General features: G+C 40.7%; 1 protein-coding gene across 1 annotated transcript; it reads left to right on the forward strand.

Annotated features, from left to right (window-relative positions):
* Positions 1-453: 453 nt before the first annotated feature.
* Positions 454-22,607, forward strand: pithd1 (PITH (C-terminal proteasome-interacting domain of thioredoxin-like) domain containing 1). Its single transcript, XM_034161245.1, has 6 exons — positions 454-815; positions 15,203-15,246; positions 17,771-17,848; positions 18,646-18,750; positions 20,841-20,949; positions 22,224-22,607. The coding sequence occupies exons 1-6, from the start codon at positions 621-623 to the stop codon at positions 22,323-22,325; spliced, it is 633 nt and encodes a 210-aa protein (XP_034017136.1). The 5' UTR covers positions 454-620; the 3' UTR covers positions 22,326-22,607.
* Positions 22,608-22,924: the final 317 nt, after the last annotated feature.

A 22,924-nucleotide genomic window follows, 5' to 3' on the forward strand; every position in this document is an offset into this window, starting at 1 on the left:
GGATTCACCCGTGTAAGGAGGTCAAGGGTCAATGATCTTACCAAATCAGTTTTGTGCTCTAATAATTAGTGCTAAATGTATTCAAATTAATAAAATAAGGGTGCCCAAATTTATGCACCTGCCTAATTTTCTTTAAATAATTATTGCACACTTTCTGTAAATACAAGAAACTTCATTTCACTTCTCAAGTACCAGTCTGTTCGTCTGCTATATATTTAACTGAAATTTCTGATCAAGAAAACCAATGATTTATAAAAGGAAAATCATGAAAACTATCAGGGGTGCCCAAATTTTTGCATACACTGTATCTGCTCCACTACGCTGTGCCTGCTGAAAAATAATCAGAACGTTTTATTAATGCAAACTCGTTTTGCACCCAACTCTACATCGAGTTGTTTTACTTTGAAAGGAACAAAAACAGGATCTTGTGATTTCTGCTGACTCGACAGAACTCGCGTCGCGCTTCACGCTGTGAAACGAAACTTGGTGTCGTCATCTCATTTTAAAAGCGAACACGCGAGAAGGTTCGTTTTCACGCCTTCGGTGTAGTTAGCCACAGTCGGCTTGTTGCTTTGTGCACGCGGCGGAGAAAGCGACGATTACCTGCTTGGAGTGCCACGATGTCCGGGCACAGTCACGGACACGGTCACGGCGGCTGCGGGTGCGAGGGCGAGCACGAGCCTGCGGAGAGAGGCCTGGAGTTCGGACTGTACCGGAAAATCGACCTGGATAAGGTGCAGTGCCTGAACGAGAGCAGAGAGGGTGACGGCAAGCTGGTGTTCAAACCGTGGGAGCAGCGGACCGACCGGGACAAGGTTCGTTACGTTAACGGGGCAGTGCGCGCTTACACTCAACTTTACGGTAATAAAGCAAGTGTTTTTTTGTTTTTTTTTAATCCAGCCACCCTCATCATTGCAGTACGCACTTACACTCATCTTTACTTTAATAAAGAATCCTTTTTTAAGACATGTCGCACAGAAATCGTAACAATAAACCAGTTTCGAATTTCTCAGTGCGCATGTGCGGAGAGCTCCTAACACTTCCGGTTCACAGGTCAATGCATATAAACAAACTGCCGACACCGTTCACGCCGGTAAGAAGACTGTTTTTGAAGCAACATAACAGCTTAAAGAGGCGAAAGAAGTCACGGTGTGGACAGAAAATGGTATGTAAACGTTTCTAAAGTCAGTAGATGGACCACGTCGGCTCCGTTCTATGATGAGCCACTTCCAGTGTTTGGAAACGAAGCAGTAAAATTATCAGGCTGTGAACACTTTACCGTGCAAGACCTGTTTTTGTTGTGAAAGGCTGTAGTTCTCACACTCTCCTTAGAACAACTAAACTGTTTAAACTTTTGCATATATTTATGTTTAACATTGTTAATTACGAGGTCTATTAGAAAAGTATCCGACCTTATTATTTTTTTCAAAAACCATATGCATTTGAATCACGTGTGATTACGTCAGACAAGCTTGAACTCTCGTGCGCATTCGTGAGTTTTTAACATTGCGCGAAGCCTCCGCTCCTCTTTCCATGACAAAAACTCCTGTACCAGTGGAATGTGCCGTTCATTTCCAAACTGGACGCTGTGTTTTATCCGGGATGTCGTCTGACTAGCACAGGAATTGTGAAAAGATGTGGACATCAGCACTTTTTCGGCACATTGAGACAGACGTGCGGAGGAGCCGCATGGTGCAAAGCAACGCAGTGATGAAGCCTCACAGGACATGTTCTGGCATGTCCAGGCACATCCACCATTTCTCGGATAATCACTCGATGGAAAAACCACCGACAGCTGTCTGAACGCCATCTCAAAGCCGTCCTGTGAGACCAAAACGGAGGTGGTTTTGTCTCGCTCCAGTAGCCAATCCATCGTGACGCGCGAAGCCTCCGCTCAGCTTTCCATGACAAAATCTCTTGTTAAAAGTGAAATCTGCTGGAAAATGGTTGATGTCCTGCTCTTGTGATAACCAGAGAAATGGCACACGATGGTCACGGATCCAGACAGCCATCCGTTTAGAAATGAAATGGTTGTTCAGCCTGTCGATGGCGGCTTCGGAGCGCGGCGCACCCCACAGCCGCTGGGGGCCGTCCTTAAAGCGACAGTAACACTCCTTATTCTCTACCAAACCTGTAACATTTTCACCGAAAGCCAGATAAATTTTTCTAATGGTTTCCAGCTGCCAGTCTCTAACAGTTTCTGAAAAAATTCTGATGGGAAAAAAAGCCCAAATCATTCCGCCATTTCCTGGCAATGAAACAACGACGAGGGGGCTGGACCACTCCTCACTCAAAGCCTGCTCACAGGCGAATGACGCAACCGACAGGCGTGGAAAAACTCACGCATGCGCACGAGGGTTCAAGCATGTCTGACGCAATCACACGTGATTCAAATCCATATAGTTTTTGAAAAAAATAATAAGGTCGGATACTTTTCTAATAGACCTCGTATGTCATGGTTATTTTTATCTTTTGTATGTATCAGCTTTTCACTTATGCAAACACCATACTAGGTTATCATAAAGGTAGCTTTTTTCTCATTTTAATATATCTAAAAAAAGCAGACAAAAGAAATTAAAGTGTTTTATTGTTAGGACAAGCTTCAAGCATTGAGTTACATTTTACTGACATGGGTGTGAAATAATCTCAGGAAACCAGTTTTTTTAGATATCCGTTTAATTTTTGTGGCATTATTAGCAGAAAATAGTTGGCTTTCGATCTATAACCTTTCTGTAGTCATGAAAATATGTTGTTTAAAAAAAGTACTGATATATGGTGAAAATCGCATGAAATTGCTGTTTGTTTGTTTTAGTTGAAAATTTCAGACAGTGCCACCTATTTTGCCCTGTTATACATTGCCTATTTATATAGGCACCCAAAAAGTTTGCTTGGAAGTCACAAATCATATTTGAAATTTCAAAACTCCAGTTTTTAGGTATTCCATTACAATTTGTCTAAGAAAATTATTGCCAAATGACAAACAAAGTTGAAAATCACAACAAAATTTAGACATTGGAGCCAAAAGCGGAACTTCTAATACAGGGGTGGCCTGACACCCTGCTCCAACACACCTGAATCCAATGAAAGGCTCATTAAAAGTCTGCTAATGAGTCTTTCATTGGATTCAGGTGTGTTGGAGCAGGGAGACAAGAGTTTCAGGTAGGTGGCTCTTGAGGATCGAACTTGGCCACCCCTGTTCTAATACAACCCCTGGCAAAAATTATGGAATCACCGGCCTCGGAGGATGTTTATTCAGTTGTTTAATTTTGTAGAAAAAAAAAGCAGATCACAGACATGACACAAAACTAAAGTCATTTCAAATGGCAACTTTCTGGCTTTAAGAAACACTACAAGAAATCAGGAAAAAAAATTGTGGCAGTCTAACGGTTACTTTTTTAGACCAAGCAGAGGGGAAAAAATATGGAATCACTCAATTCTGAGGAAAAAATTATGGAATCATGAAAAACAAAAGAACGCTGCAGCACATCACTAGTATTTTGTTGCACCACCTCTGGCTTTTATAACACCTTGCAGTCTCTGAGGCATGGACTTAATGAGTGACAAACAGTACTCTTCATCAATCTGGCTCCAACTTTCTCTGATTGCTGTTGCCAGATCAGCTTTGCAGGTTGGAGCCTTGTCATGGACCATTTTCTTCAACTTCCACCAAAGATTTTCAATTGGATTAAGATCCGGACTATTTGCAGGCCATGACATTGACCCTATGTGTCTTTTTGCAAGGAATGTTTTCGCAGTTTTCGCTCTATGGCAAGATGCATTATCATCTTAAAAAAAGATTTCATCATCCCCAAACATCCTTTCAATTGATGGGATAAGAAAAGTGTCCAAAATATCAACGTAAACGTGTGCATTTATTGATGATGTAATGACCACCATCTCCCCAGTGCCTTTACCTGACATGCAGCCCCATATCATCAATGACTGTGAAAATTTACATGTTCTCTTCAGGCAGTCATCTTTATAAATCTCATTGGAACGGCACCAATCAAAAGTTCCAGCATCATCACCTTGCCCAATGCAGATTCAAGATTCATCGCTGAATATGACTTTCATCCAGTCATCCACAGTCCACGATTGCTTTTCCTTAGCCCATTGTAACCTTGTTTTTTTTTTCTGTTTAGGTGTTAATGATGGCTTTCGTTTAGCTTTTCTGTATGTAAATCCCATTTCCTTTAGGCGGTTTCTTGCAGTTCGGTCACAGACGTTGACTCCAGTTTCCTCCCATTCGTTCCTCATTTGTTTTATTGTGCATTTTCGATTTTTGAGACATATTGCTTTAAGTTTTCTGTCTTGGTGCTTTGATGTCTTCCTTGGTCTACCAGTATGTTTGCCTTTAACAACCTTCCCATGTTGTTTGTATTTGGTCCAGAGTTTAGACACAGCTGACTGTGAACAACCAACATCTTTTGCAACATTGCGTGATGATTTACCCTCTTTTAAGAGTTTGATAATCCTCTCCTTTGTTTCAATTGACATCTCTCGTGTTGGAGCCATGATTCATGTCAGTCCACTTGGTGCAACAGCTCTCCAAGGTGTGATCACTCCTTTTTAGATGCAGACTAACGAGCAGATCTGATTTGATGCAGGTGTTAGTTTTGGGGATGAAAATTTACAGGGTCATTCCATAATTTATTCCTCAGAATTGAGTGATTCCATATTTTTTTCCCTCTGCTTGGTCTAAAAAAGTAACCGTTACTGACTGCCACAATTATTTTTCCTGATTTCTTATAGTGTTTCTTAAAGCCAGAAAGTTGCCATTTGAAATGACTTTAGTTTTGTGTCATTTCTGAACATCCTCTGAGGCCGGTGATTCCATAATTATTGCCAGGGGTTGTACTTGTCTACTCCAAATTATTCATGGTAAAATTTTGATATTTCACACAAACATTGTGAACGTAATATGTTAATACACAAAATAATCAATTTTTATCTATTGGTAAATACAGCGTGCTTATGTACAAAGTAGACCATATCAGAAGTTGAATGCATGAAAAAAATGCTGCCCTGTGTAAAAAAAAAAAAAAAATAATAATAATAATAATTCATCCTAGCTCAATGAAAAACATATCTTTCTATTGCCAACTATGTCAATTAATGAGATTGTATTTAGATTTCTGCATCTCCTGTATTTTTTTTTTTTTTACAAAGACCTTCACCGTGGTGCTGTAGAGGTATTTTTGAAAACATGGTGTATGTCATGAGAGTTTAGATCTGTTTCTGAAACACATATAGCTATCACCAGGAATGATGTTCCTGCTCACTACAGAGAAAAGCCCACTGCTCAGGTCAACCAATGATACTGTCATTGTACAGTGGTATAGAAATGGAAGCTTCAGCAGAATTAGGTCTTCAAATGTTGATCTCCTAGCTGAGAATAGAGTTTATGCAAGCAGGGCTTCTCGCAATGAAAATACATTGCACCTCTACCATATGGCAATGTCTGAGCTAAGACAGGACTAAAATGTTAAGAATATTGTAGAATTTCAAGAAAATAAGTTCATATGTTTTGATGAATTTAGTTTAAGCAACCTATGATGAGACCGCTGTCTCATAGGTCTGTAAAACGTAGTTACTGCCAAGGTTAGATATAGCTTTGGTTAAGTTCATATAACTTTTTTTGGATAAAGATTTTGTATTCTTTCGATTACACTATGTAACACAATTTTTGTTCCTGGCTTCTAAGTGTTATATTTCAACTGCTTATGTTTAAAGTCTATGGAAAAATGACTACATTCAGCACAAACTTTGATTTTTTTTTTTTTTTTTTATCGTTCTAGAAAGTTCTAAAAGTTTCTTGAAATTTCTAGATAATTCTGGAAACTTCTAGAAAATACTGGACAGTTCTAGCAGTTAAAGAATATTCTAGAAGACTACTCAGTAGTAGTGAAGGCGAATCAAGAATATTCTTGAAAACAGACAAATTTCAAAATACCATTGTCCTGATCACAGAAGCAAAGTTTCTGTGGAATAACAGCTATTTTCTATTTATTTAAGGCATAACAGCTTAGGAAAACACACTGTGTACCCAGGAACAAAACAAAAATAAAAATTTGTTACATAGTGTTATATATTGATAAGCATTTTGTTCAGCTAGAAACAGTATTTTTATTCTTATAAGTTTATTTTTTGGCTTCTATGTCAGTAAAATGTAACTCGGTACTTAAACCATGTCTTAATACATTGAGAGTCACATTTGTAACATTGTTATTGAAATAAGCTTCTTTCACCTTCAGACTAGAGGTAAAAAAATTTTACAGTCCTGGTGTTTACTGTAGTTACGTTGCAAAAAGGTGGATTTTTTTGGGAGGATTGACCACAAATGTAGGGTTGATGTAAGAGGGTTAAGAAAAGTCTGAGACACGTCACTTCAGCCCGATGAAAACAAGCTTAGGCTCCATTGATTGTCTGTTGATATCAGCTGGTTTTGTTAACAGCCAGCTGACAGCTATCATTAGCTGACAGATATCATTGCCTGGAACGATGAGATTTATACACCAAGCTGACCTGAAATGAGTCATTGTAGATTAAATTGACTATTGACGAGTCTGACTGCTTTGAAAAGTGATGAAATTACATGTTTATATTGAGCTCAGCGGTGTTGTCATTGGCCAAAAATGGCCACCAGGGTGTAAAGTCCACCTCAACCATACGACATTAGCCATAAACGGCTACAGAGACTTCCGAAAACAAAGTACTTGTGAGTACTCGTATGTTTCTGACAGCGGTGACGTAGCTATTAGAATTATCTAAGCGTGCGCTTGAGCCTCTTTCACACCAGGGCCAACGTAGTGTTGCGTATTGCGGTGTACCGACTATGCCAAGTTGTGCAGCTCTATGCTGAGTTTAAGCAGCTCTGCACCGAGTTATTGCTGTAGCCGATCTGCTCTGTGTAAGCCTGATCCCGTCAGATCTCAGAAGCTAAGCAGTGTGGGACCTGGTTAGTACTTGGATGGGAGACCTTTTTGGAACACCAGCGGCTGTGTGTGTTTCTCCAGGTAACACTGGAGTTGCGTCAGGAAAGCAATCCGTCGTAAAACCTGTGCCAAATATCAATGCGGATCTGGTTGTATCCACTGTGGCGACCCTGAACACAAAACGGGAGTAGCCGAATGGACAACCAACACCAAGTTATTGCTCCCTTAATGGCCTTTTACATTGAAGGCGTCAGAAGCGTCAAAAATCGGTCTAAAAAGCATTATTTTCAATGAGACGCATTGATTTTTAGAGGCGTCAGAAGCGTTGCATCAAAAGCTGAGCTAAAGCAGCGCTTGTCGGCAGGCTGATGGGCCTTTCACATTGAATGCTTCATAACGCCTACCAACGCTTTAACGTGTCTGACGCATGACGGCAGACGCGTTAAAGCGTTGGTGGGCGTTGCCTGATGCTCCTGACGCTTTTAATGTGAAAGGCCCTTTACGCAGCAGTATGCTGAGAGGTAAGTGAGGCGGACGCAAGAAGTTAAACGTTTTTAATTTTTTCTGTGTGGGGCACTAGACGCAAAAAGACGCCGTCGTATACGACGGTTGAGTACAAGTTTTACTAAATTATAAATAACTTTTTAATGATATGAGATAGTAAGTCCCTTCGGCTGCTCCCTTGTTTGCACTCAGGGTTGCCACAGCAAATCCAAGGTGGATCTGCATGTTGAATTGGCACAGGTTTTACGCCGGATGCCCTTCCTGACGCAACTCCACATTACATGGAGAAATGTGGCAGGGGTGGGATTTGAACCTGGAGCCTTCTGAACTGAAACCAAGCGCATTAACCACTTGGTCACCACCCCTTAATGATATGAGAAACTTGCTTTTTTTTTTCTGGCTGAAAAATGAACTCCGCGGGCTTTCGAGCCAGCCATCCACCATGTTTGTACTCCTCATAGAAGCTGTGTGATGACATGCGCATTGTGAGTGTCTAATCAGAATTGGTTCACGTCACATGGTTTTCCCATATCCAATTGTAGGGCAGAGCAGTCTCACATGGTAGGCCAAAGATTGTTAGGAGCAGCGATGTGTTACTCTTGTGAATGTGAATGCTGTTTGAATAGGCCTCTGGCTGCTGGCTCCATGCATAAAAGCACAGCATTGCACATATGAATTGGGGGAGAGGTGTTAACAAGGCCTCAAACTATGAAGATAGGTTGTTTACAGTGCAGGAACACATTCCAACTCCATGGAATTAAAAAAGTTTGTGTTGTAAGCCTTTGTGTAATAGCAGACAGAAATTGCTTAGAGATGTGGCATAAAGACAAACAAAATGCATAGACCATTTTGTATATATTGTTCAAAATGTGCATTTGTGTTTATTGTTAGAACCTTAATTTTATATATTCTTTTGTACAAGATCCCAAACTACCTTTATAAAGTGTCAAAATATTTGTTTGTTATAGTTTGTTGTGTGCTTTGAAGAAATGTGTGTGAAAACTATTTCCGCTTTATTTTTTCCTTTCTTATTTCGGATTGTAAACCTTTATTACACTGATAAAACACCACTATAGCATGTATATATTCTGAAAGTACAGGTTGTCCTAGAAAAAAAAAAAAGGAGACATACCACTTGATTGTGGGATGCAGGGTCAGCTTTTAACAGCAATAATAAAACATTTATGCCAGGCGAGTGAACTGTCCAAAAAATCCCCTCGGACCCCAGAGGGTTAAGCAAGTCTGCGCAACACTGCAACTGTACACATCCAAAAATTGAGTGCATGCAGAGTGAATTGGCTGGAGAGGTGATGATCTAGTGGTTGAGCGTTGGGCTTGAGACCAGAGGATCCTTGGTTCAAATCCCAGGATGACCTGAAAATCACTAAGGGCCCTTGGGCAAGGTCCTTAATCCCTTAGTTGCTCCTGGTGTGTAGCAGGTGCCTTGCATGGCAGCAGCCTGACATCATGGTGAATGTGAGGCATTGATGCATGAAGCGCTTTGAGCGTCTGATGCAGATGGAAAAGAGCTATATAAATGCAGTCCATTTACCATTTTGCGCATGTGTAGCACGATCCACGCAGTGCCTGTGTGTGCTTATAACAGGTGATTGAACTGGTGGACGTGTGTGCTTATAACAGGTGATTGAACTGGTGGACGTGTGTGCTTATAACAGGTGATTGAACTGGTGGACGTGTGTGCTTATAACAGGTGATTGAACTGGTGGACGTGTGTGCTTATAACAGGTGATTGAACTGGTGGACGTGTGTGCTTATAACAGGTGATTGAACTGGTGGACGTGTGTGCTCAGAACAGGTGATTGAACTGGTGGACGTGTGTGCTCAGAACAGGTGATTGAACTGGTGGACGTGTGTGCTCAGAACAGGTGATTGAACTGGTGGACGTGTGTGCTCAGAACAGGTGATTGAACTGGTGGACGTGTGTGCTCAGAACAGGTGATTGAACCGGTACGCATGCGTGTGACTGCAAGATCCACACAGCTCACAGTGCCTGTACCTGCTTACCACAAGTGATGGAACTGGTAGACATGTGCGTGCTCAGAACAGGTAATCTAACCTGCACGCAAGTGTGTGGTGAAATGATTCACTCAGCCCACAGCGCCTGCACATGCTTACAACAGGTGATCGAATTGGCTGAAGGAGCCATTGCGTGTGCATGAGCCAGTCTATGGCAGGGATGCATCAGTTTACATGCACTTCAGTAATCCGATAATCAGAAAACATGGTTTATATTCTTTCAGTTCATAAACTGGATTTCTTTCAAAATCCAGAGAACAGAAACCAGGTCCCTGGGGTGGGGGGGGGGGGTGTCACACAATGGACTCTGAACTTTGTGATCTGATGTTACGAACCCTGACAAGACAGGAGTGTGTCCCGCTGTACGTCTGGAAACGTGAGTGCCATTTGCTTTCATGTACCGTTTTGAGAACGGAGCACATTTCCACAGTGCCAAACAATCTGAAAAAGTAGGCAAGAGTGGACTGTGAGAGGCAACACAACACAATCATACGCCATCTTCTACCAGCCTACACAGGGACTACGGCAAATCTGCACAGTTTTCGAGCATACTCCTTACACATCACAGCACAACTGTATGCAAGCCCGGTGTGAAAGGGGCTTTCAGTTGAATGTAGTTGCTAACTGAAGCACGGATTAATTCCAAAATTTACATAAGTGTGATGTCGTCTTATGATTACTCATTTTTAAGTGATAACATTTCATTTTGACGTAGTCACAGTAAAAGCAGAAGCCCTGAGAAGATTTAGTGCACCTGCGGCCATGAGTCGTAAACTCAGCCTGTTAAAATCAAAACAAAATAAGTGTTGTGTATATAGGATGACCAGGCCTGGCAATGAGATACTCAAATGATACTCAAAATTTACTCAAAGATGAAAAACAATGAAAACTAGGACAGTTTCATCACATTCTTAAAAATAAATAAATAAATAAAACCAGAGCAGACAGGACGTAACAGGATATGTCCTGGGAAACAAGACCGAGTGAAAGCATGAGGAACGCCCTTAAAAATGGCCCCTTGGCACCAAAAATCAAATTTATGATACAGACAAGTGTAATCCATCAAATGAAAGCTGTTACTCTGTAGAATTCAGAAATGCATTTATTTTATAAATCAGATTTAATTTTCAAAAGTGGACATATTTAATACACCTAAGTAAATATCTATTAAAATGAGGCAAAAAATCGGAAAATCAAGGTTTCTTTTTTCAATTTTCATGGCCATATAAAATAAATTTTTATATAAATAACATTTTTCTTACTTTTGTCATAGTTATGCATTGCATTAATCAAGAAAAACAGTTGAAGGGGATTCAAAATAGAAATTCAAGGTACACAGTTAAGTCAAAGTTCGATCAAAATATACATTTTTATAAAATATTGGCTTGTGAGCCATGTTTACTAACTTGATATTAAAAAGTGGAGCTTTCTGATATCATTTTTTCCATTTTTATTTGCTGAAAGTAATAAATATTTTCAAAATTTGCCTCATTTGTGATGGTTTAAATCATCGGGAAAATAAAAAGGTCAAAAATTGACCAGAGGATAATTTTCACCATCATGTTGATGTAATGGACAGACATTTACATTCAAGCATGACTCAACAGGAATAATAATAATACACAGTTTTAATGTTTTTGCTGTTGTTCTAGGTCTTTGGTAATAGAAAAGATTATTTATTTTATACTACTAAGGTTTTCTTTAAAAATATCAATACAAATGCTCCAAAAAATTTATGTTGACGTAATGGACAGACACTGGGTCATCCACCTTTGGATGCATGGCTTTGCAAAACTTTAAATTTTTCTCCTTTTTTTTTTTTTTTTTTTTTTTTTTTTATGTAGTATATTATTTTTTGCAGCAAAATTGATATAATAAACCCAAATGTGCATATTTACCAGGCTTTTGAAGCAGCATCTACTGCAAAATCCCAAAAAATGGTTACAAAACAGCACGTTTCAAGCCACAATGGCTGCTCCAAGGGCATGCTGGGAAGTCTGCAGTGGTCAGTTCAGGAAGACTGGTGGACACAGCAAACAACTGCTGCCATCTGGCAGCTGTCTGACTTACTATTACCATCATGGCAATCAACCAATATTGGCATAAGAGCAAAAGGGCCACTGGTTATATGCTAAAATGGACCAAATATGCTACATTCAGAGAGCCGTAATTTTCTTATTATTTGTAGTAGACCTCTGAAACTTTCACAGATTACAGAATATGACCAGTGCATTATATTTAATCAATTAGAATAAGTAAATGCAAGGGGCTTAAATTTACTTTCACCTTTCAAAAATCAATTGGGGCGTTCACTGTGCTTTCACCCGACCGTTTGGTCACCCTCTCGTATAACTGGAAAAAAAAAACCCCAAAAAAACCTGTGTGATCAGCCTGTGAAAAACATTGCAGAGTCATTCATGTCCATGTACACAGTGGCAATAAACAGCACCTCTCAGCTGTGCAATGATTTACACAAACTGACCCAAACCGACTCCAAATTTGAGTAAATTAAGTACTTTTATTCATGTTTTGGTGGTTTATACACTCTTTTCTCAAAATGGTACATGAAAAGCAAATGGCACTCACCTTTCTAGAAGCACAGCGGGGCGCACTGCTACCTCGTCAGGACTAACATCAGAGATCAGTCTTACAGTTATCTGATTACTTATATTATGGTGTACTCATCCTATATTATTTCTCCCAGTGCAGCCACCAGTACATGATCTGGCTGTGGGGGGAAAAAAATCAAGCGCTTGATTGTTTTTCACAGGGCGCATTTATGTATGGCTGTATAGAGCTTTAAAATGCTGAAACAACAAAACAAGGGATGTTTCAGTACACTTGTGAGTCCTGGCAATTCTTTAGTTTGGGACACACAACAACTGTCTTAACTATGTGATCTTATGTCATGAGTCCTGACGAGGCAGCAGGGTGTCCCGCTGTGGAGGTGAAATGCATTTCACCTCCACAGCGGCAATAAACAGTTGAGATTTGCGGGTTAAAAGAGCATCCTGCGCACACGTAAAGGTTCAAATTCCCACAGATTCTCTCAAAGTAAAAAAAACAAACAAAAAAAACCCATACCACCCCCACTGAAGAGAACACAAAGTAAAAGTGGAAAAAAAAAATGAACATGTCACTCACTCAGTTGTAAACATTTCCAAATGTAAAGTCCAGTCCATGTCCAGGTCCAAAATAAGTCCCTACACATGCTTTGCTCATGAGATCACCGCCAGAGAATAATTTCCAATAGCAGCGCTGCCTTCAGCTCAAGTTCTGTCACAATTGTGGTACATTAGCTCCTGAAAATAATGTATTCTGACTTTTTCCAATGTAAAAAATACATCTGTATGTCCAGGCAGTCTGTAAAAACAGCTGGTAGAGACAGTCAACATCCATCATGTTCACAGCAACAGTAAAGCAGCATCCTGTGACATAAACAGCACGTCACCACACTTTAGGTTCCAAAATCTGACAGACTCTGAAAAAGTTGAATGTTTCGCGGTGAAGTGTGTTGTCTCCTCCGTAAATCCGAGCCATCACTTTCAAAGAAATGCTCAGCAGCTTCGTTATTGTACATAACCACATTCGTTTTGCTCTGTCTGTCGGCCATCGGGGTGTTTCTGTTTGAATTTCAGAGTAAGACATTTCCTGGAAATGCACCTCTTAACTCGCTCAGGGAGAGCAATAAAAAAAAAAATCAGATCACGAATTATTAGCGCGTGTGCACAGAGAAACTTACAATCATGAGTACTTTGATGTTGTGTTGCTAACTAGGACATTAAAAAACATGCGACATGTGTTTTAACTACATTCTTTCTACAAAAAATACATTTAGTTAAATTTGGAGCTGAAAAAGTTGTAAAGTCAAGTTTGAAGCGTTTCATGTATTTATTTATTTTTTTTACCGCACAACTCCTTCTTTCTGATTACTTAATTTGTAGGAAATTTTTGAAATGAAGACAAAATGTGGTTTCTTAATTTGTGATATTCTAGCAATTATAACAATGAAATGCTGGTTTTGGGATATTTTCAGCTGGTTTGTGAAGCTAAATCAAAATAGGCATGAATAATTCCTTCACATTTCAAAATAGAACATTTTAAAACATTTTTAATGTTTGTCTTAATTAAAATGTTTGTGTCTGTGGAAATAAAAGGTAAATTCCCTCATTGAAGTGAGGACAAAATTTATAGGCCCTGAAAGCACAGTAGCTCAACTGAGAATAGGGTTTAAATTTTATATTATGAAGAATTTAGGCTCTGACATTGTTGAATAACTGAACTGCAAATTAACTTGCAGATGTTTTTTGTCCACAGATTTCTGAAGATGCATTTCTCCATAACTACGAGGTCTATTAGAAAAGTATCCGACCTTATTATTTTTTTTAAAAAACCATATGGATTTGAATCACATGTGATTGTGTCAGACAAGCTTGAACCCTCGTGCGCATGCATGAGTTTTTTCATGCCTGTCGGTTGCGTCATTCGCCTGTGAGCAGGCTTTGAGTGAGGTGTGGTCCACCCTCTCGGCGGATTTTTATTGCGAATAAATGTCTGAACGATTTGGAGCTTTGCTGCATCAATTTTTTTCCAGAAACTGAGAGACCTCCAGGTGGACACCGTTCAAAAAATTAATATGGCTTTCAGGGACGGTTTTATGGGGATTAAACAGATTATGGAGTGTTACTGCCGCTTTAAGGACCGCCCACAACTCCTGAGAGCGGCTGCACCGCGACGCGCGGTGGAGCCGCTTCTCTTTCCATGACAAAAACTCCTGTAACAGTGAAATGTGCCGTTCATTTTTAAATTGGACGCTGTCTTGATCCGGTATTTCATCTGACTAGCACAGGAATTGTGAAAAGACGTGGACATCAGCACTTTTTCGTCACATTAAGACAGACGTGCGGAGGAGTTCCGCGTGTCGCGGTGCAGCCGCTCGGCGCAAAGCAACGCCGTGATGAAGCCTCACGGGACATGTTCTGGCATGTCCAGCTCATGCACAATCACAATCGGATATTCACACGACTGGAAAGCAACCGGAATCAGTCTGAAATCCACCTGAAAGCCGTCCTGTGAGACCAACACCGAGGTGGTTTTGTCCCACGTAATGAACGGCTCCGTGGCGCGTCCCTCCGCTTTTCTTTCCATGAAAAAAAAACTCCTGTAACGGTGGAATGTGCCGAAAAAGTGCTGATGTCCACATCTTCTGCCTTTTTGTGAAAGTCAGATGAGGTCCCGGATCAACAAAGCCTTCACGTTGGAAATGATCTGGTTGTTTCAGCGGGGTGTCAGCCTGTCGATGGGGGCTGGGAGCACGCCGTGCTCTCAGGAGTTGTGGGCAGTCCTTAAAGCGGCAGTAACACTCCATAATCTGTTTAATTCCCATAAAACCGTCCCTGAAAGCCATATTAATTTTTCAAACGGTGTCCACCTGGAGGTCTCTCACAGTTTCTGGAAAAAAATTGATGCAGCAAAGCTCCAAATCGTTCAGACATTTATTCGCAATAAAAATCGGCCAAGAGGGTGGACCACACCTCACTCAAGGCACTCACAGGCGAATGACGCAACCGACAGGCATGAAAAAACTCACGCATGCGCACGAGGGTTCAAGCTTGTCTGATGCAATCACATGTGATTCAAATCCATATGGTTTTTAAAAAAAATAATGTCGGATACTTTTCTAATAGTCCTCGTACTTAACTTCCTGATATATTTTCTTCTTGTAGTTTGTCGAGAGTGATGCTGATGAAGAGCTTCTGTTCAACATTCCGTAAGTCCAATAATTCATTCATCCATTCATCTCCGTTTGTCCCGTTAGGAGTCACTGGAGGGCGCCGTGGTCCCACATGCAAAGTACAGATCAATTACGTCACCTTTGTGATTGGAAAGCCTCACGCTCAAGATGTGTGATACATCAATAATTTAAGTGATTATCAGATGATTGATTGGTCCTCAGACACTTTATGGGACATGTGACCTTGTGGACTGTGCCGATGAGCTTCTGTCAATCATTTCATTGTGAGATGTAGGGATGCACCGATCCACACTTTTTCTCTTCCGATCTGATCCTGATACCTGAATTTGGATGTCTGCCAATACCGATACTTTTCCGATGCGATAGCACAGCTCTGTTTGCTTTAATTCTATTATTTTTATCATTATTGTTGGTTTTATTTGAGGATTTTCTTACAACCCCAATTCCTGTGAAGTTGGGACGTTGTGTGAATGGTAAATAAAAACAGAATACAATGATTTTCAAATCCCCTTCAACTTATATTCAGTTGAATACACCACAAAGACAAGATATTTAATAAAGAAGAAATAACTGGTGCAGCACAGAAATAAGTGCAAAAAGTCTTTAATAAGGTGCTGAAAAAAAACAAACAAATTGGTCCTGCCTGGTTGCACCAGATTTGTTTGTGCTGTGCAGAAGCGCGGTGAACTCATTGTCTTTGCTTTACAAGATATTTAATGTTCGAACGAATAGAAATTTTTTTGGTTTTGTGCACATATTTTCTCATTTTGAAATGGATGCCTGCAACACATTTCAAAAAAGTTGGAACGGCGCAAGAAAAGACTGGGAAAGTTGATGAATCCTCAAAGAACACCTAATTGGAAACAGGTGAGTGTCATGATTGGGTATAAAAGGAGCATCCCCAAAAGGCTCAGCCGTTCACAAGCAAAGATGGTGCGAGGATCACCACGTTGTGAGCAACCGCATGAAAAAATAGTTCAACAGTTTAAGGACAATGTTTCTCAGTGTTCAGTTGCAAGGAATTTAGGGATTACATAATCTACAGTTCACAATATAATCAGAAGATTCAGAGAATCTGGAGAATTGTCTACACTTAAGCGACAAGGCTGAAAACCAGCATTGAATGCCCGTGACCGTTGAGCCCTCAGGTGGCACTGCATTAAAAGCCGACATCATTGCGTAAAGGATCTTAGTGCGTGGGCTCAGGAATGCTTCAGAAAGCCATTGTCAGTTAACACAGTTTGTCGCTACATCTACAAATGCAAGTTAAAACTGCCATGCAAAGCGAAAGTCATACATCAACAATATCCAGAAACGCCGCCGCCTTCTCTGGGCCTGAGCTCATTTGAAATGGACAGATGCAAAGTGGAAAAGCGTGCTGTGGTCTGAGTCCACATTTTAAATTGTTTTTGGAAATCATGGACGTCGTGTCCTCCGGACAAAAGAGGAAAATTACAATCCAGATTGTTACCAGTACAAAGCTCAAAAGCCAGCATCTGTGATGGTATGGGGGTGTGTTAGTGCCCATGGCATAAACAACTTACACATCTGTGATGGCACCATCAGTGCTGAAAGGTACATCCAGGTTTTGGAGCAACACATGCTGTCATCCAAGTAACGTCTTTTTTGCGCATTATGGACTGTTGAACTGAAGTCGTACATCGGAGCAAGAATGGGAAAGAATTCCACCTACAAAGCTTCAACAGTTAGTGTCCTCAGTTCCCAAACGCTTGAGTGTTGTTAGAAGGAAAGGTGATGTAACACAGCGGTAAACATACCACTGTCCCAACTTTTTGGAAACGTGTTGCAGGCATCCATTTCAAAATGAGCAGATATTTGCACAAAAACAAAGTTTATCAGTTTGACCATTAAATATCTTGTCTTTGTGGTGTATTCAATTGAATATAGGTTGAAGAGGATTTGCAAATCATTATATTCTGTTTTTTTTTACATTTTACACTACGTCCCAACGTCATTGGAATTGGGGTTGTATAAAGGAGACCTGAAAGTTCAGCTACAATTTTCCAGGACGTGTATCAAAGATGAAAGCCTTGATTTGAACACGCAGCTAGAACACTGTGTAAGAGAGCTCTCTCAAACAGCCTGGCTTCAGAAACCTCTCCTCCTTCCGCTTGGCAGCAAACAGCAGTTGAGAGGATTCACAGTGGCTCTTCTCCAGAATCGGAAAATGTTGCGGCTTGGATCGGTATTTTCCGATACGTGAATTACGTCTGTATCAGAACCCGATACCGATCAGCGATCGAATCAGTCCCATACCTAGCCACAGGTTGCATCGGTATTTTCCGATACTTGAATTATCTTGGTATCGTAACCCAATACCAATATTGGATCGGATTAGCCGCACCCAGAGATGTAGACACGCCCCTTCAACCACAAGCTGCTGACCGAAGTGATTGTTAATTTAATTGTTAATTTAATTTTTATCAGTTTGCATGTCTGTTTGGTTGTTTTTGCAGCAGTTTGTTTTTCCTATGCTGTTTGAGCATGTATGTGAGGGAAGAGTTTGTCATTCTTTCAGTTTTACAGGCAGCGTGAAGCTGAAAGGAATCATCATCTCTGGAGAAGATGACTGCTCGCACCCGGCTGAAATCCGACTGTGAGTGTGTGTGTGAGACAGAGTTCAGTCAGAGAAGCTGCTGTTGTGGCAGATGTTGCACTCCAGTCAAATATTTAAGAGGATTATAACGCACCCTCATCACTTATTATTTCACAGTGGGTGTGGCTTAGTCTGTGAGGGACATTTACTTTCCCTTGAGGATTACATATTGAATGGATGAAAGTGGCAGTAAAATATGACTTTTCAAGAAAACTTGAATGAGTGAGTGCTAAAAGGATACTCTGTGCATCCTGTTCCCAATATATTGAATTCTATGTTGTAATGTTAACAGATACATTTGGCTGCTTCTCTTTGTTCCACACTGGACTCATGTCATAAGTTTCTGAATGATCACACTGAGAACTGAATGACAGACAGAGATAATTAAAATTGAATTTTATGCAGACTTTTCTATTGATGATCTCTGGATAATAGAAAATATATATATATTTTTTTTTCATATGTTTTTTCACACACATGCACTCAAAATGTACATGGTGTACTTTAAAAACGAGGAGCATGAGTAATAAAATCAAGTGTAAAAACATGAAACATATTTAAAAAAAATGTAATAAAGATAACTAATTAAAAAACAATAAAACCACTCTAACGCATTTGTAATGACATAAATCTGAGTTCGTCAGATGTAAAACCCTTAACATTAACATTATTTACATGTAAATTAAAACACCTTTTAAAATCAGATTAATGAAACTTTAAACTTGTTTTTCTCTTTTCACACTAGAAAGAATTTACAGTCTGTGTGTGTGTATATATATATTTTATTTTTATCCCAGGTACAAGAACATAACCCAGATGTCGTTTGATGACACGGGCAGGGAGCCTGAACAAGCGTTCCGCCTGAACAGAGACCCTGCCGCTGAGCTGGAATATCCAACCAAGTGCGTTCATTATTATTTTACAGGACGCCGTCCCTGTACTGCTTATTAATTTGACTTAGACATCATCCTCACTTAGTAGGTTCCTAAACATCACACTGATCTTGCATAACTTATTTGTATGAACATGTTTATCTGTTGCCACAAACTATTCATCAAAGTGTGTGTGTGTCAGAAGAAAGAATGCTGTGTTCCTGAAGCTCCCGTCACACGTAGTAAGAATGTACCAGGTTGACGCAGCAAAAATGGCCATAATCCGGATGCAGTCAGGAGGGAAAAAGGCGTGTAGACTGTGGCTGGATCCCGTCCAGACTGTCTCGTTCACACCTGCTGGGACTGGACATCGAAGTACAACCAGTGTATGGACTGGACTTGCGCCATATGTGTCAAAGCTGAAATCGATGCGGTCACTCACTCACGCAATCACATCGTCCCTGTCTTCTCCTTCCCAGCGCTCACTGACCTCACGTGCGTGTGCGTGCATAGAACAGGTGCTAAAATGATGAAATGATCGCTCAGTGTGTGTTCGTAACGGCAAAATGGGTCGCTATACGTTGGACATCGTTTGCTGCTAAAACGTAGCTGCTTGCTAAAGTGTGCTGCATGTGTGCACATGTGCGTCAGCCACCGGACACCTTCTGCTGCTAAAGTTTGCTAGCAGTGGGCCAAGCTTTCCCGTGCGCACAGGATTCGTCAGACGCAGCCTTTCTATCCAACTTTAATTTATTTTTTGTGTGTGTTTTTGCTCACTTCAGCAACACAATGCAACTCTGTACACAGTGATATACAGAGTTGGATAATCACATGGGATTTATTTTTGCCGTGGTTGGTTGCAGTACACAGCAGCCGGGTGAGAGGCTTTTCACCACAGGCTGTGGTTCCTGGAGCCTGCCCGCCTTGTGCTGTGAAACACTCCTGGGGCCATGCTGGAGGTGAGATTCATGTTTAATAATGTTGTCATGTGCTGGCAACACAGTTCCACATCATCCCTCCTACAAAGTTAGGTGATCAAGTAATAATATGTATATTACAGCAGTGAGATCCGTTCAGCTCCAAGCCTCTGACGTGCGCATGAGACCATGGAGAGGCACAGCTGCCTGTGGTGTTACAGCAGGGGTCACCAACCCTGTTCCTGGAGGTCACCTTCCCTGCATGTTTTCCACATCTACCTACTCAAGTCACATCTGATTTTTTTTTTTTTAAATGGTGTCTTCCAGCTCTTGATTGGCTGAGCACACCTGATAGTTAATTGCCTTGGAGTAGAACAGGGAGAGTTAGAAAACATGCAGGGCAGGTGCCCTCCGGGAACAGGGTTGGTGACCCCTGTGTTACAGAGATATGATGGGCACAATATTTCACATTATTTATGTCGCCCATGGGAAGAAATGGAAATGAATCTTTACTGTAAGGTCTATAATAATAATAATAGTAATACATTTTATTTGGAGGTGCCTTTCAAGTCACCCAAGGTCACCTTACAAAAAGTAAAAGCAGAGAAGTAGAGAAAAAAATGGGATATTACAGCCTGTTCAGATCTGCAGCGGCACGCGCTGCGCAGTGGCACAGAGCTTTCGGTTTGATTGCGCACTGTTCACAACCACTGCACATGATGAATGCATGCCACATACATGTTATTACATATCAACATTTCCTTTGACCTCACTGGCTGGGATCTAGTGGAGGTGGACATATGTGGCATAAAATGCCGGCAGGCTTTGCTGTGACCAACCCATCTCAGAGCTCAATCAACCGCAATTAAATCGTTTCAAATGCTGTTATGGTGCCTTCAGAATATTTAGATTGTGATCAGATGGTGCACAAACTACACATAGACCGCCATCAGATGTGCATCCCATCTTGACAACACAAAGAGTGTCTTGAACATGTGCGACACATTTGGGACAGCCAAGCAAATGGGACTAACTATGTAGACTGCTCAGAGATTGCCATCCATCCCTCTTCACACCACACCTCAACACTTCCCGATTGTGGCTGGATGTGTCATTCTGGCTCCATTCCGTCTCAGTCGGCATATGTGTGACAGGGTATTATGTTGGCGTTTCCCAAACCTGCAAATGTGTCTTGATTTCCAGAGTTACTCGCTTTTCCAATGTGAATCATCTCTCCATCCACATCTCAAAAAACTTCGGAGCAGAGAACACTCGGATTTACTACATCGGTCTGAGGGGAGAGTACTCGGAGGTGAGTCTGATCTTTACCAAACCTGGCGTCAGTACTCTGTGATGGAATGTCTGCAAACTATAGAGCAGATCGGTCAAAAGTCAAGCTCATCAAAATTATAAGTGTATGTTTTTTCATGTATCTACAATGAGTTTTAGTTATTATGTGGTGTGGCTTTATGACATCATAAAGTAATATCACAATTTCCCCCAAAAAATGTGATATGCAAAAAAAAAAAAAACTTCCATAGCACATCTGTAGTATGATGTCGGCATGAGCTTGACACTTTTGAAAAACCTCTCAAAGATGTCCCGGTATGTAGAACATGGAAATTACCAAAATATGTCAAAGTTCATGATGGGGGTTGGGGGGGTCGTATTTTTGAACATCTTTAAGATTTCTGCACACTTAACAATTAAAGGAAACCACAGTGGAATAATGGAAGGTGTCTGTTCATCTCTGACACCCTCCCAGACCCTTGAAGGTTTTCCAAGGTCTGGGTGCGGATTCAAGCCACGATCTTCCAAGGTGCAAATCCACAAAAGTCATAACAAGGGTGCACGGGGTTAACATTTACGAGCAGAGACAAAGGATCGATCGGTGAAAAGCAATAAACTGTGTTGAAATTTGGTTAGTTGTTGATCATTGAAACCTACCTGTGAATTATCTCCAATTCTAAAACGATTGCTGCTTTTGTGTAAATTTCTTATTATTTAGGGAGGTGTTTTTATACACGCACGCACACACACACACACACACACATTGATGCAGAAGAATCACTCAAGCCTTTTTCATACCAACATCAAGTAAATCACTTTAACTGATTCTCTCTTCCCCCCCCCCCCCCCCCCCCCCCCCCCAAATAACTGTACGTTGTGCTTGTCAGGAGAAATTCTGTCTCCGGCAAACTTTCATATCTTAAAACTCAAGAACCATAAAACTGTCAACACAGTAACTTTTATACATTAATACTGAGAGGTCAAAATTTGCATGCCAAGAAATTCATGCATTTTTGACATTTATAAATGCTGTTTGTTTTTTTTTGTTGTTGTTTGTTTTTATACTTTTTTGGCTTTCTGAAAAGCTCTCATCACCCACTAGATGGCGACAAAAGCTGCTCAAATGTGTAGCAAGGTCTTGACTATTGATTCATTAGACAAGTTAACTTTTGCCGAAAATAAGAAGGAAAAAAAATCAACTGTTGTGTCCCTGCCATTATAGGCATCTTACATGTTTTTAATTTGTAATAATTTTTAAGTAACTGTGTACTTCCACCCCTCCTCTGTGTTTTGAAGGCGCACAGACATGAAGTGACCATCTGTAATTACGAGGCGGCTGCAAACCCTGCAGACCACAAAGTGGAGGCCATCGTGCCACAAACCAGCTACATCTCCTGAGAGCTGCAGGGAGGCGGTGTGTCGAGTGTTTGACGGTGAGGACCAGACATGTTGGTGACGCGTTCTCACTGCGTGCTGGACCGCGGCACAAACGCGGACCAGACTGAACGCTGAAGACGAATCGGCTGCAGAGCCGTCTGCTCATTCAGAGCTGCTGATTCCATGAAAGTAAAGAATTAAGGGTTTGATAAAACACTTTCTATAAACATTAACGTTCATCACCTTGTGTTCTTGACTGTTTGAAGAGAAAATCAATAAAGTGACAGTTATAAACTGATGTCTGAATGAATCAAATTGCTTTTTGTATTCATTTATTAAGGCCCGGGTCACCGTCATGCTTGGGTTAAGATTGCTTGTTACATGCCACGTTATCCTGTATTTCACTTGATGTAGCAAAATATTAGTTTCAGAAATCTGCAAAGATATTTCAGCTTCAGCTCACTGGACTCATGGCTGGACAGGGAATTTTTTTGTTTTCTTTTTAAACAGGCTACGTGAGCGTGGAGCTGTTTCTTTTTTTTTTTTTTTTTTTATAAGTCAAACTGCAACCACTGATCCAGTATCTTTATTGTATCAGCGATGCATTCTCTTGTATCCTT

This window comes from Thalassophryne amazonica, chromosome 20 (genome assembly GCF_902500255.1).
Source record: "Thalassophryne amazonica chromosome 20, fThaAma1.1, whole genome shotgun sequence".
NCBI classification, from domain to species: domain Eukaryota; kingdom Metazoa; phylum Chordata; class Actinopteri; order Batrachoidiformes; family Batrachoididae; genus Thalassophryne; species Thalassophryne amazonica.

Excerpts from the sequence above, each read along its gene's own strand:
- pithd1 (XM_034161245.1), top strand. The coding sequence starts at position 621 with ATGTCCGGGCACAGTCACGGACACGGTCACGGCGGCTGCGGGTGCGAG. Across the intron at positions 17,849-18,645 it reads CACCCGGCTGAAATCCGACT|GTACAAGAACATAACCCAGA; the intron begins GTGAGTGTGTGT and ends TTTTTATCCCAG. Across the intron at positions 20,950-22,223 it reads TGAGGGGAGAGTACTCGGAG|GCGCACAGACATGAAGTGAC; the intron begins GTGAGTCTGATC and ends TGTGTTTTGAAG.